Consider the following 15,064-nt stretch of genomic DNA (forward strand, 5'->3'; position numbering starts at 1 on the left):
TAAAGTGAGTAATTATTATTAGGCAATTCTCCAGTTTGTTTAATTTTCTATTCTAATTGTCGTATTTTAAATATTTTTATCATCTGTAAGCTGAGAAAATATGATATATATTTCCTGCTAATGAAGGACTACTGAGACATTCCAAGCATGGGATGGGTCCTCCTGGTGAGGCAGAGTTCCTCACAGCTCCGATACACATGTCTGCCATTTGCTTACAGTAACCATGTGCTCTTCACCATACACAATTCATCTACGTGTGTTCTTCCTTCTGATATCTTTGTCATGTTTGGTGTCATTTGACAGTTTATGACTTCAGTGTTGTAGTGATGAAATCAACAGTGACATTGATTAATTGTATTTCAATCTACAATATATTTACTATATTACTATTGTTGGGTCATGGCCTGAGGAGAGTATGTTAATGTACTTCTCCCCCACTTCATCTCTTCAACTTTGCTCTCATGTTCAGCTGGTTTTGGGGGTTGGTTTTCACTTATGTTTGACAATGCTTTGCTCAGGGTATAATAAGGAAAGGTACTTGTTGATCTGGAAGAATGGCTTTTACACTGCATCTCCCGCACACCAGTGCGTAGCCTCATATGCTAACAAAGGCAGTTTCACTGTCTTTGTTGCTCAGCAGTGCATATGTTACAGCTAATTTCTTTATACAGTATGTTAGTTTATGTCATTCTAATGTCTGTATATTTAAACATGTAACTTATTAAAACAACTTTGCCTGCTTTAAGGCGTAGAAATTCTTTCTCTTTATCAATGATGATAACAACTTTAATGGAGTCAGATTAATTACAATGGAGTCAGATAAATAATGGATTTAAACACGCCATCCTTCAACTGCTTTCTGTTTCCGACTATTGGTTCAGAATAGCAGCGTAAGTTTCAAGCCTTACACATCATTGTTATTATTGTGTAAGTGTTCTTTCAATGTGCATTTGTGCCATATAAAATCATATTTGAGTTTTTAGAATAATAAGATTTGTATTCAACTATTTGTGGTTGTAAAATGTATTGTGTATAACATTCCTCGTATACAATTTGTGTGTAATATTCATTTTTTATTTGTATTACATCTTTAGGTCAGTTGGTGTTTCTAAGTGGAGTTTGCATGTTCTCCCTGTGTTTGCGTGGGTTTCCTCCGGCTGCTCCAGTTTTCCCCACATTCTAAAGACATGCGGGTGAATTGGGTAGGCTAGATTGTTCATAGTCTATGAGTGTGAATGGATGTTTTCCAGAGATGGGTTGCAGCTGGAAGGGCATCCACTGCGTGGAACATTTGTTGGATAAGTTGGCAGTTCATTGACTCCAGATTAATAAAGAGACTAAGCCGAAAATAAATAAATGAATATATAATATAATATTATATTAATATAATATTATATATTTATTATTAAACAATATTGTGAAACAATTTCTACAAAATAAACCTTACAACTTCAAATTCTCATACACAAAGCTGGTTTAATTAAAATATTTACAGACAAGTGCAAAAAATGTCAAAAAACATAAAATGTAAAGGTAACAGTTTACAAAAACTACACAGTATGAATCATTAATTAAGCATTAGCATCTAGTGAATTCAAGCAATAATGCTACATTAACAGATGTTAGTAAGCAGTTTATAACTGCAGCAACAATTGCTGTATTCTTGACTTATAACCATATTTTTAATGGGGCTAATAATTGTACTTTCATAATTTTTTACTGGTTGATTTTTTATCACTAAATTAAGGATTACACTGTTTACAAACCAGTTGTATTTAAGAGTAGTTGGGTTTTTAAGAGCATTCAAAATGAGTAAGTAAATGATTAATAAACTTTTGAAATCAATATTTACATATTGTATTATTTAGGCATATAATGGTTACTATCTATGTTAATAAATGCTTTATTAACTCAACTTCATGCAGTTGTGTGACCTAATCAAAAGTAAGGACTATTTATGCTTTATAAATCCCTTATAAAAGACAATTAAAGGCTCAATATCAAATGAACAATAATCTTAGCAATCTTTTCTAAAAAAAATACTGTGAAGCTTAAACATTGCTGAATAACTGGAGATTCAAAATAAATAGAATAAATAATGTTGTTTATTTTTTTTCAGGTTTAGAATTTAACACAGCCTTTAATTGTCATTTATAAGGGATTTATAAAGCATAAATAGTCCTTACTTTAGATTAGCTCACAAAACTGGATGAAGATAAATTAATAAAGGATTCATTAACATACAAATTAACTATTAGTATTTGAATAATAAGAATTATAAATGTTAATTTATATAGTTTATCAATCATTTATTAACTCATTCTGAATGATCTTAAAAGGCAACTAACAATGTTTAAATAACTGATTTGTAAATAATGCAGTACTTCATTTAGTAGTAAAAAATAAATCATTAACGAAGTATGAAAGTACAATTATTAGGCACATTGTAAATGTGGTTATAAGTCAAGAATACAGCATTTGTAGCTGCAGTTATAAATTGCTTATTAAAGTTTGTTAATGTAGCGTTAATGCTTAACAAATAATGTATTCACTTTTTGCTAATGTTAATAAATGATTTATAGTGTGTAGTTATTATTAAGTATTACAAAGGTAATCTGTACTCATGAAATCATATTAACCCAGTTAACAGATGTTTCGCAAACGCAGGGAGAAGATGCTTTTTCCACACAGAAACGCCAACTGACGCAGCCGAGGTTCCAACCAGTGACCTTCTTGCTTTGAGGCAACAGCACTACCTACTGCGTCACTGCGTCACCCTATATTATATATATTATATAAAATAAAAAAATTATTAATTGATAATTTGGTGTTTCACAGCACAGTGGCACAGTAGCTAGCACAATCGCCTCACAGCAAGAAGGTCAAGCCCCAGCTGGGTCAGTTGGCATTTCTGTGTGGAGTTTGCATGTTCTCCCTGTGTTTGCATGGGTTTCCTCCAGGTTCTCAGGTTTCCCCCACAGTTTAAAGACATTACCATAGATGAATTGAATAAGCTAAATTGACCGTAGTTTTGTGTGTGTGTGTGTGTGTGTGTGTGTGTGTGTGAATGCAGTAGTGTATGGGTGATTTCCAGTGTTGGGGTAAGTTGGTGGTTCATTCCGCTGTGGCGACCACTTATTAATAAAGGGGCTAAGCTGAAAGAAAAAAATGAATTAAGTGTATCATTATTTTGTATATTTTATTATTCATCTTCTTTTTGGACAACAGAGTATAGACAATACAGTAACGTTGCTTTAGCAATGTAAATGTCATACATTTTTAAAATGTGAAACTAAAAAAGCATGCTATAACAATTTATAATATTCAATCGGGCCAATAACGTCATTGGTCAGACTTGAAGTTTTTTCAATTGGCTCAACGCATTATTTCCCATCAAGCCAACGTTAACAGGCTGTTGCTGCATTTGAAAAAAAAAATTGCTTGCCAAATTTCATTTAAGCCAAGTCAACTGGCAATTGCCATGCCCTCTCTGTGATAACAGCTCACGGTTAGCAGCTCATGTCATGTGTGATTTCCTGATCGCGAAAACATCGTTATATTAAGACAAAAATTACATTTTTAGTTGAATTATACCTTATAAATACAGTATGTGACTCATTCAACATCATTTGGACGTGTCAATGTCACTGAGCAACGTGTGTGAAACAATGAAAAGACTCGCGCAGCCGCATTTTCTTCTCTCCTGAACTTGAAAATATGATTGACAGAATCGTAGAAATGCTGGATTTAGATTGTCTAGGGGGTCGAATCGAGATTGCGATCTTTTAATGATAAATTGTGCAGCTCTAGTCTGAAGAATAATCTCGGTTTTAAAGTTTTGTCGATTATTATGCATTTATAAGTTTCAAAACACTACTAGTTTAGAAAATCAGATGAAAACTTCTTAAATGTAAAGTGTTTTTTATTCCTGCTCAGTAACTAAATAATACAGCACAAAATAATTTAAAAAACAAACAAACAATGGGTCATTCATCTTTGGACCTAAAAATAAATGAAAAAAGTTTTTGGCATATGCATGTGCCTTAAATAATGAACTTGTGCACGCAAAAGACGGGATATGTGAATAATCATTAGTTAATAGCCTCAGCCATAGTTAAAATTTGCCTTTAATCCAGTGTGTGTATATATTCGCCTCAATATACAAGCTCAAAACTTTAAACTAGCGCATAGCTGGCAAAACTTTGTCTATTTGCAGCAGTTTTGTTCCATGCAGAAACACAGTGTTGAGAAGCCTTTACGATTAATTAATCACGACAAATGAAAGTGCGGTTTATAGTGAAATCGATTAATCATTGCATCCCTACTAACAAAATTTTGAGTTCGGGCACTGATTTGTTTTAAACAGTGCCAACCTTTTTTGATTTGGGGTTGTAGTAATTGCAATGTTTATTAATAAATTTTGCTACAGAGAGGTAAGAAATGAGCAGAAGATTCATGTCATCAGCTAATGTGTGTAATGAAATTCTTGCATGTTAGTATTTATTCCAGTTTTGAACGGGAAGACTAATGTCAAAAAGAAATTACAGAGTCATGTATGTCCAGAAATGCATGGCCCAACCCTATTTTGGTTGCCTAAACAAATTCTAAGTAGACTCAGAAAAAAGTTCCATTATTAAGAATGAACACTGAGCCTTCCACTGAAGTCATTAACAGATTTGTATGGAATGAGCATCAGTTAAAACAATGTTTGCACCTGTCAGCTTTAATTGTGGGGAAAACTAATAATTTTGAGCTTTTGTCAGCTAATTTCAGCTTCCGGGTTTAAAATGATTTTTGGGGCGGGATCAAAATCGGCGACGTAGCGCAGTTCTGCAAGTGCAATGATGACGCGTCAGTTTCTCATTATTATTCATAGCGGAGTTTTCTTATCCTATGAGAAGAGCCGGCTGCTTAATTATTCATGAGACCTGCCAGACCTGCCAGTGTCAAGCCCGAGCTGAGAGACAGGGACCCACGGCACAGTATTTAGCCGTTCATGAAGGCTCATATGCGTTTGTTTCCATGATCCACGGGGTTTGTTGCATGTTTTCCCCCACGATCTTGTCAGGGCCGATTGTACAGCAAAGCTATGTGTGTGCTGCTAGCATTTTTGTCGGGAGAGCAGCACAAGAATTAGAGAATGGCGGACGCTGTCTTTTATCAGGAGTTCGTTCACATTCAGACACATCGTCGTGCTGCTGTGTTTGCCTAAATCCTCCAGATTACCAGCAGGGCTAATGGTTAAAATAGACAGGTCAGGGGACCTGCTGCACTGAGTCTGCTGGATACGGGGATTGAGGGAGAAGTCCTCATTTAGTGTTTACATGAACACACTTATCTTTATAATGATATAAATTGTGGTTATGTGTATATGAAATTACGAATAACAACTGTAGCAGGGCATTAAATCACTGTTCATTTCTTTGCATTTTAACTTTGTAAACTATAAACGCATGCGTCTCCTTAAGGTTTGTCTCATTTTGTGAGCTAACTGACAACAACAGTTGTTCGCTCACATTCTCCCCTGCTGGTCACGCCCACTCCTGCCCGATGCTCGCGGAGCTCCACGCCCATTAATCATGCATCTTTTGAATAAATTCTAAAGTAGACTTTAACCGAAAGTGGGGGGTGTCATGGCCCTTTAAAGGTTCTTAACTTCTCACATAAGAATGATTAAACCCAACGTCTTGGTCTCATAGAGGCCACCGCTCAAGCTTTAAACGGGTGTGAATTTGGCTGTAAGTGTTGCACTCAGAAGAGCTCCAATTGTAGATGCAACTGCTGCTTAAAAGGGTGCGAGAGTAAAAGTGTGCATCAGATCATGTTAACGGATCTCACACAAAGACACTTGATGAATTTTACTTTTCTTTTCTCACTCTGAGATGAGGATCTCGCAAACGGAGCATTTCTAAAACATTAAAAACAGTTCAGTTTATATTATTGTATAAAATCAGGGATTGAAAAGATTAAGATAATTTTTTTATAAAATTCACACGGTGAAACAACCCACACTGAAGGAGTTCACTACTCATGTACAGAGTAAGTACAGTAGTTTTGTGTCAAAACCCAGACAATCAAAAGACAGTTTATAGAGTTAGATAACATTACAACCCAGTTACTGGAGAACCCAGATAAATCAAGATAATGTTTTTATTCCTTCAAAGCTTTATACAGAGATCACTAAAAGAGCATCTCCTGCATTGTTACATATACAAGAAACACATCTAACGACTCAACTGTGAACACAACGTAACGCTACAAGTTTAATGTAAGAGATTTTGACTACATCGTGTTTCTCATTCTGATCCATGTTCTGATGTATAATTAAAAGCTCAAATAAGTGTCATAAGATTAAATGCATAATTTTTATGCTGTACTTGATCAAAATGTGTCCCAAGTACATTTTACCAATAACAAATCTTAAAATCTTAATAGCAAATAATTTTTAATATAATAATTAACAGGTGATTATATATTCTGAAGTAAGCTGTAAAACCTGTAACCATTGACTTCCATATTATTTGTTTTTCTACTAGTGTCAGTGGTTACACATTTTCAGCTTTCTTCAAAATATCTTCTTTAGTCTTTAAAGCAAACTTTTATTATGACAGTCTTATTTCAAAATGAACTTAATTGATTGCTTTTTAATTATTCATTCATTAATTTATTCATTCATTCGACCAATACAGCGTAATAACAACATAAAATAAGAGTTTTTGTAATTTTTGCAAATATAAAAATAATAAAAAAGATTATTCAAGACCAATGAACTTTATTCTAAATAACAAATTTATAAAATGTTCATTTCACTTAAAAATTTCTTAATAATTAAGTATCCACTGTTGATATAGTGTAGTCTAACTATATAAAAAGTGGGCTACGCTGTTTTTAAACAGTACTCTTAGAGTAAGACAAGTATACTTCTAGTACATCTTGTAGTTGTTAGTATAATTATAGTATGACGTATACGTCAACATTAAATGATAGTTCACCCAAAAATTTAAATTCTGTCTTTATTTACTCACTCTTTTTTGTTTTCAACAGAAGAAATAAACTTGTAAACATTTGGAACCGCTTGGCGGTGCAGTAAATATTAATTGAATATTCATTGTGTGGTAAACCATCCCTTCATAATATACTTTATAAAATCAACTTCGAACATACTGTTTTACTCAAGGGTTTAGTTAAACTGTTTACACTGCCCGACATTTCTACATGATATGTAAATGTCACGAGGGTATTTGATCAGAATACCTTCATAATTAGAAAATGAACACAAAACAGCTTTTTCTGTAAAAGCATTTCTCTATTTCACATGAACGTGAATCAGTATTCTACAACATGTCACGAAAGCTATGTTTAAACTGACTAGCAGAAATGAAAAACCTTTGAAGAGCCTTAAAGTTTGCAGTTCCTTGTTTTAACTTCTTTTTGTGAATTCACACAGAAATATAAATAGATTTTGATACAATGTTCTGGTAACATTAAATGTGCAGCATTTCAGAGTTAATATCAGTTAGTACTATATTTAATCCACAGTGAAAAAAAGAAATGCAGAAAAACACAACACAAATCGATTAAGTTATCTTAAGCAAAACTAAAGTAAAATACACAAAAAATGTTTAGTTCTCCTAAATTTTTTCTTTTTGAATGTACATTTTTACAAACGATTGTCTATTACAAACGTAATAAAAATGTATAGTAAAGAACAACACATCCAATGACAGGTAATGTGTGAAATAAATATGCTAAATTACTTTAATTAGATAAATTAATGTTGCATTTACATTCCATCTTAACCTGTGATCAGGAAGAAAAAAAACAGCCTTCTGATTATATTGATATTCATATCCTATAACTGTCTGTTCTTTAGTGCTGTGCCTTATTTATCATAAAACATTTTACTAAGTTTGTTTTATATAGTGTTTATATATATTATTTGGATATATTGCATAAAATAATAGAATAATAGATAGGTGATAGAATGAGCAAATGTAGATTTGTAATTTGGAGCTTTGCAGGGACGTCAGTATTGTCACATCTCTATAAGATCTTACAGACAGGAAGTTTTTCCAAAAAAACTTCTGCTTTATCGTTGCCTGCAACCCTTCAAGGTAAGATTAGTCTTGTGCAAACCACCTTAAAAGAAAAAAAGGTTAAAAAGAAATATAATGGAAAAAAACTTTTTATTTTTGTTAAAATAAAAATTAATTAAATTTGTCAACACTTATGTTTTAATAAGCATATTAAGTATCAAGTATTTGAGAGCCCACAATCTGCAGTGAACTGTCAACTTTAAAGCAGGAATATTTACAGTTAACAATGTTGATTTTTTTAGTGTTCTGTGTTTTTTGCAGAGTTCCTGCGATGTCTGTGTTCAAGACCACATTTATAATAATCATCAGCAGCTTTGTGTTTCTACACACTCACTCAGGTTGGTCCATAATTCATTATCTTTTTTTTTTTTTATTTAAAAATATTACAGCGTTTATTAGAAGAATGACATACGATAAAGTAGTTTACAGGCATGCGATTTGCAAAGGACAGGAAAATTCACCAAGTAAAACTTCCCATCATTTTTTGACACAGTGCTTTTAAAAGACTACAGATGAGGTTAAATACAGAGCATAGCTCTTGCTAAAGCCATAATTAACTTTTTCATTGAGAAGTACACTAAGTTTATTTGATGAAGTATACCTAATTGTATGTTAAGTGTAAGTCATGCAAGTATTCTAGTTTGTCCTAGTTAACTAGTATTTTAGTACTGCAAGTCTAATTAGCACAGCAATAACAGTTTGTTATTTAATACAAAGTGTGCAATTTACAGGAAACAATTTGGAATGAGCTGGACTGTTCTTGGGTCAATTTTTACTCAGGAATTGCATATTTATGTAAAACTTTGTCAACATTTGAAGTCGATCAAAACCTATACTGTACTGAAGCCACATTTTCAAAACTGTTCACAGTCAAACAGAAGTCTAATTATTTTTCATTGCTTTCACAAAAAAGCATGCAATAAGCACATTTGTTTAATTCTCCCAAATTTGTGACAAATTTGATCAACAGTTTCAAAAAAGAAAATAAATTTAAATTCCATCCAGGTGCCACGTTTTAAGTCAATTTTGCCAGAAAGCTGATTGTAATTGTAGCTGATTCCTACTTTCAGCCACTTTATTCTTGACCATGTTGAAAACTGAGGGCTGTCATTGAGAGCCAACTGTGCAGTTTCACATCAATAGTATAGATTGTACAACAAAACAGGCATTTCAGAATATATTGATGATAACAGAACTACAAATGTATACAATGTCTATATCTCCACGAGAACAAATAGGTGGATTGAAGTGGATTACAATACATAAATTGTTTTGTTGTACAATCCAAAGCTTGTCAGCTTGCAGTTTTGTGTGAATGTGTAGATAAACACTTGCCAAAGTGATTTAGGAAAAAATATGTTTTTATAATGTTTGCAACAAATTACAAATTGTATCACATATTATTGTACATTTTGTAAATGGTAAATGGACATGTAAATGTAAAATGACATAATGATATACAGGAAAATTCATTTAAACTTCAAAAATGAAAGATGTTCATTTCTGAAATGCTTCTTCTTGTTTTTGTTTTTTTTAGGTCAGTGAAACAAGCTTATTTTTAGCTGTACTGTATAAACTATTGTGTTGGTCTGAGTGAGTTTGGTCAAGAATGTTGGAAATGCACACTATGTGAACAGTTTTAAAAATGTAGCTTCAGTGTAGTTAGCAGTTAAAAAATTAAAATATTCCTAGCACAAAATTACCTCTTCCAAATTAATATTACTTAGCAAAAGTAACTAATCATTGACACTTTTGATGAAAGTCTATATGATATGCAAGAACGCTTAGAATATTTGCATTTTTTCACATGGTTAGACCTTTTAAAAATTACATAAATTAGAGATTTTGAATTTGTCAATAAACAAATATAGGTCAAACATACATTTCTGTCAGTATAATTAAAGTATATTTTTACTTCATATTTTACTTAGGTTTCTGGGAAATACCTAAATTACATTTTTTAGAGAAATGCATAAAAAGTGTACTTTTTTAAATACTAATAGCACACCTGAATAGACTTCTTTCTCATAAGGATACCATTATATTGCAGTTGCTTTAATGTGCTTAACTGCCTTGTGTCCCTGTATAGTGTTGTTGTATTGATAAGCAACATTAGAAAAAATACATTTAAATATTTATATTTAGATAGTCAGTAGATTGTAAGACAGTCATTGTAAGAATTTAAGGATGTATAAAAAAGAGGACACTATATTCTAACTGTCCATTTCAAACCTTTACCTGACAACCACTTATTTAAGCCACCAATATGTTTTTATGTTTCAGCTGATGTTCAGTACTCTGCTGTGATGCCGCACACAGTAACAGCTTTGACAGGCTCTTGTGTGCAGATTCCCTGTACATTCAACACCTCCAATTTTGAAGACAAACTTAAGGAAACAGACAAGTATTTTCATGGCGTCTGGCTAAAAAATAAATCACAGTTTGTAAACACAGACAGTTTTATAGCTTTTAATAGCAGTAAAAACATCATTAGAGGATTCAGCGATATACAGATGACTGGGGATCTCAGTAAGAGGAACTGCACCACTGTTTTCTACAACATGATGATGAACCACTCAGACAAATACTACTTCAGACTAGAAGCAGAGCCAGATGTGTTTAAAGGGACATTTATCAATGAACCTGTGAGGATCAGTGTCAGAGGTAAATATAATCTCCACTGTCTACACCAAATGCTTTAATGCCTTCACTTGAGAGCTGCTTTGGGCAAAATGCATGATAAATAATTAAGTTCCAGTTCAGTCAATCATTCGTTCATTTTCTTTTTGGCTTAGTCCCTTTATTAATCTGGTGTCGCCACAGCGGAATGAACTGCTAACTTATCTAGCATATGTTACACAGCAGATGCCCTTCCAGCCGCAACCCATCAAAGGGAAACATTCATACACACTCATTCACACGTGCCACCCACTGCACCACCATGCAGCCCCAATTTATTCACTGTATATAATCAGACCACTGTATCAAACAATTAATTTAAATGTTGACGCATAATATTGTGTCAGCATATAAAGTTTCCCAATAAATACATAAATGCAAATGTAACTATTATAAACAAAATTTGTATGTTTTTTAACAATGAACCACAACCATCTATTTTGTAGATTTAGCAAAACAACCTGAACTTGAACCCAAGAATCTGTCCAATGTGATGGAGGAACGTACAGTGAATCTGAGCTGCTCTGCTGAAGCCCCCTGCCCAAAACAACCTCCGACAATATCCTGGTCTTACATTCCTAGATCTGCCAACATCACAACACAGTTACTGGAAAACCCCGATAAAACACAATCAGTGTTTTCACTCATGACCTTCAAAGCTTCATACAACGACCACAGAAAGAACATCTCCTGCATTGTTACTTATCCAAGAAATGAATCTAAAAACTTAACTGTGATGACCAATGTGATGCTACTAGTCCAGTGTAAGAGATATGAAGTGCTTTCTCAAACTCCTGGCATGAAATAAATATGAATATAAAATAATAAATCTCTTTATTCACGATTAAGCTTTAGTGTGAAGTATAATGTGTGCTTCTATTTCTGTCAAAGTTCCTCCAAAAGAAACTCACATCATCATCAGTCCATCTGCTTCATTCTCTGCTGGCACCAATGTGACTTTGACCTGCAGTAGCAAAGCCAGTCCATCAAATGTGAATTACACCTGGTACAAACATGAAGAGAAGAGACCTGTAGCTATAGGAGAACACATTACTTTCATCGTTACTTCCATTATTACTGGACGGTATTACTGCACAGCACAGAATAAACATGGCAGTCAGTTATCAGAAGAGATCCAACTCACTGTAAAAGGTAAGTTTACATAGATCAAGGTAATATGCAGACTTAAAGAAATGATGATCACTTACAACCTTCAATAATTAAAAGCTTTTCTCATATCATAGGACAAAATGAACTCACCATATCTGTGACTGCAGCTTGTGTTGGAGGAACTGTGGCAGTGCTGATGCTCTCTGCTGTTGGTTTTTATACAAAGTAAGTTTAGTTGCATTTACAATTAAAGTCATTCTTAATAAGCATTCAGATTTGTGCTTTTTGTTACTTAGCTAGTTACAACATATGACAGTTGCTATTCAGACCAGCTCTTTAGTTGGTTGTGCACACGTCAGGTTTTCAGTTTTGAATTCTTTATTTTCTCACACAGGATCACAAAGAAGACAAACAGTGAAGAGAATGCTGGAGAAAAAGATTATCTTAATCAGGTTTGTGCCCTGTCCTCTGCTTTGTTATGTTTCGAGAGTTGATGAGTGTTGATCATACTGCACCTAGATTATTAGGCTCTATGCAAAGACAGCACTGTAAATGCTGGATTCCACACAATTTATTTGTGTTGGGACAACACAAGAAGGAAATAAGTTAACTTGATAGTCTTTTACAAATTTAAATGGATTGAACATAAAACAATTAAGTTGTCCCAAAAACTGTTTTGTTAAACTGTGATGTTTCAGCTCAGTTTAAATAAGTAATTTGAACAAACAGCAAGTGTAATTTTTTGAGCATGTGATCATGAATACTGTTTCATAATTCATGAGATGGTTATTTATTACATAACTAATTAATTGTACTTAGAAGTAGTTGGCAAGAAACTGATGTAAATCAGCCAACCAAAACATGAATCAACAATGAACAGTATTAAAAGTACAAATAGTGTTTTTAATTTGCAATTATGTTAATTCAACACACATTAATTGATACTATAAATAGAGTTCTTCAGGTGTCACCTAATTTAAAAGATGAAAACTTACAATTTTAATGATTTTTAAAACTTGAATTATTTGTTTCATTAGCTACAATAAAAATTTGTGGTGGACCCACTATTGCACACCCTGTGATCTGTGTTTAAATAAATGAATGATTTAATCAATAAATTACAGAATGAACGTATGAAATCACAATAATAATATTTCAGGGCAGGGCCCTATGCTCTCGATCATCTTTTTGACTCTTACTCTTATCTATAATGTTCAAAACTATACTAGGAAATGATCATGTTTGTAGTGCTGGTACCCTACACCAAATATTTTTGATTACATTTTTAGGCTCAGGATAGAACTATTGACTCCACATATGCTGATGTTTTCACCATGACTAACCAGGACAACAAAATCTCTGATGTTCAAAGCTTTTGTAAGAATAAGCACAACACAGAGGGAAATTCAGCAGAAGACATCAATGAAAATGCTTCAGATGTAGTATATGCACAAGTGCATGTTCTACTCAAAAAAACTAAATCCTTCAATGTTCAACGGGAGGACATTTATGCTCAAGTGAAAAAATAAACATTACTGTTTTTATGCACTCAAAGCGGTCACTGGGTAGTACCCTATTAAAAGGTAGACATTTTTACCTTGGTATATTGATAATCTAAAGGTACCTAAATAGTATTGAAATTTATAAGATATCAGTATGGACTAAAATGGTCCATATTGATACCCTCTGTGTAGAGAATCTGTTTACAGATATTAATAATGAATAATAGTAGACTGTTAGTAGGGCAAGTTAGTGGAATAAGCTGACAGGTAGCAACATTACTTGTGAATTATTGCATTGTCAATTACATTGATGTCAATTTACATTAATGATTAATTCAGCTTACTATAAATTATATATATTTTTTGTATTTTATCAGTTTAATTAAAAATAATGGAAAATACATGAAATGCACCAGCAATGATATAAAATTTACACATTTGACAATGTGTGTTTTTGCAACACAATCTCACTGCAATTCATAACTTTTTGATTTAGTGGTTAATTCGTATGAATCTAATTTATACAATTTAGTACAATTTACCCATCACTCAATGACTGCTGGGTTTAGGGGTGGGGTTGTGTGTCATGCCTCCTTTTTAAAATCGTACATTTTTGTACGACTCAACTCGTACAAATTCATACGAATTAGCCACTAAACTGACAAAACGTAAAATACTTATGTTTCCTTATAAGATCAGGCTGGTTATTTACAATGTGTGTATGTTTACTCTTCTCCCAGTTTAACAGGCACCTACTTGAATTAATTATTTAGAACATTATTAATTTATGTAATATAATTTCTCTAACTGCAGTGCATGGGGCTGCAGTGGTTCCCTATGGAAATATAAAAGAGATGCAGGTGAATGCAGAGGGTAGTCAGGTCAACTTTGGTCATGACTTGCAAGAGATTTCAACTTTTAAACACTGTAAATTATTTATTGACCAATTTATATAATTTTATTTCAAGCCCAATTTTACTATTTTAGCCATTTGTGAAATGATTTACCCATTGAATGAGTGTTTCAGTTTAACAATAATCTATTACATTCAAATATAAATCTCTTTTGACAAAAATGTGACTTTCTTCTTCCTATTTCCAGAAGATCTTTGAACAAAATCCTATTGTAACTTCACTCTCATTTTTTATTTATTTATAAGAACTATTTATCTCATGATTTCTAGTGAAGCTTTTTTTTGGCTATAAAAAATAAAAATTTAGAGAATATAGGAATATATCATGATTGTAAATGTGGTTTGATACCTTGTAGCAGACATTTTGTAAAATGCAGGTTTCATAAAAACTGTCACTGATTTTAAGATATGTGTGGGGGTGGGGGCTGTGGTTAGATGATGACAGATATTGTGTGACACATGATCATTTTCTCAAGTACTGCTGCTTGTATTAGTCAGTGGTTAGATCATATCAGTTAAAAATAAAGCCTAAAATACAGGGCATAACTCTTGAGTTGCCTTAAATAATTGAGAGAGTAACTAGGATTATAATTTTTAAAAATGCATAAAATAACATATAGCCAAGTTTAAAAGTAGGAGATTTCATGCAATTTTAGCACTTAAGATTAAAAATGGCACTTTGACAACCTGAATAAATACAGACCAAAATTCAAAGTTCTTTTTGCAAATTTTTCACCACATCTTGCCTCATATAGAGCTTCTTC

General features: G+C 32.8%; 1 protein-coding gene across 2 annotated transcripts; it reads left to right on the forward strand.

Moving 5' to 3' along the window:
- The first annotated feature begins 1,094 nt into the window (after positions 1-1,094).
- LOC141380690 (myelin-associated glycoprotein-like) lies at positions 1,095-14,457 on the forward strand. Of its 2 annotated transcripts, XM_073940693.1 has the most exons (8): positions 1,095-1,202; positions 8,358-8,434; positions 10,380-10,760; positions 11,222-11,539; positions 11,667-11,927; positions 12,020-12,110; positions 12,280-12,337; positions 13,175-14,457. In XM_073940693.1, exons 2-8 carry the CDS (start codon positions 8,368-8,370, stop codon positions 13,412-13,414), a joined length of 1,416 nt encoding a protein of 471 aa, XP_073796794.1. In that variant the 5' UTR covers positions 1,095-1,202; positions 8,358-8,367; the 3' UTR covers positions 13,415-14,457. The 2 variants fall into 2 exon arrangements, with proteins under 2 accessions (XP_073796794.1, XP_073796795.1); XM_073940694.1 differs by lacking the exon at positions 1,095-1,202 and having other exon boundaries at positions 8,118-8,434.
- The last annotated feature ends 607 nt before the right edge of the window (positions 14,458-15,064 follow it).

The sequence above is a fragment of the Danio rerio genome, chromosome 24 (assembly GCF_049306965.1).
Source record: "Danio rerio strain Tuebingen ecotype United States chromosome 24, GRCz12tu, whole genome shotgun sequence".
Classification (NCBI taxonomy): Eukaryota; Metazoa; Chordata; class Actinopteri; order Cypriniformes; family Danionidae; genus Danio; species Danio rerio.

Bases quoted from the DNA above. Each gene is read 5' to 3' on its own strand.
- LOC141380690 (XM_073940694.1), top strand. From the start codon at position 8,323: ATGTTGATTTTTTTAGTGTTCTGTGTTTTTTGCAGAGTTCCTGCGATG. The intron at 11,928-12,019 runs GTAAGTTTACAT...CTCATATCATAG, and splicing joins GATCCAACTCACTGTAAAAG to GACAAAATGAACTCACCATA. The intron at 12,338-13,174 runs GTTTGTGCCCTG...TTACATTTTTAG, and splicing joins AAAAAGATTATCTTAATCAG to GCTCAGGATAGAACTATTGA.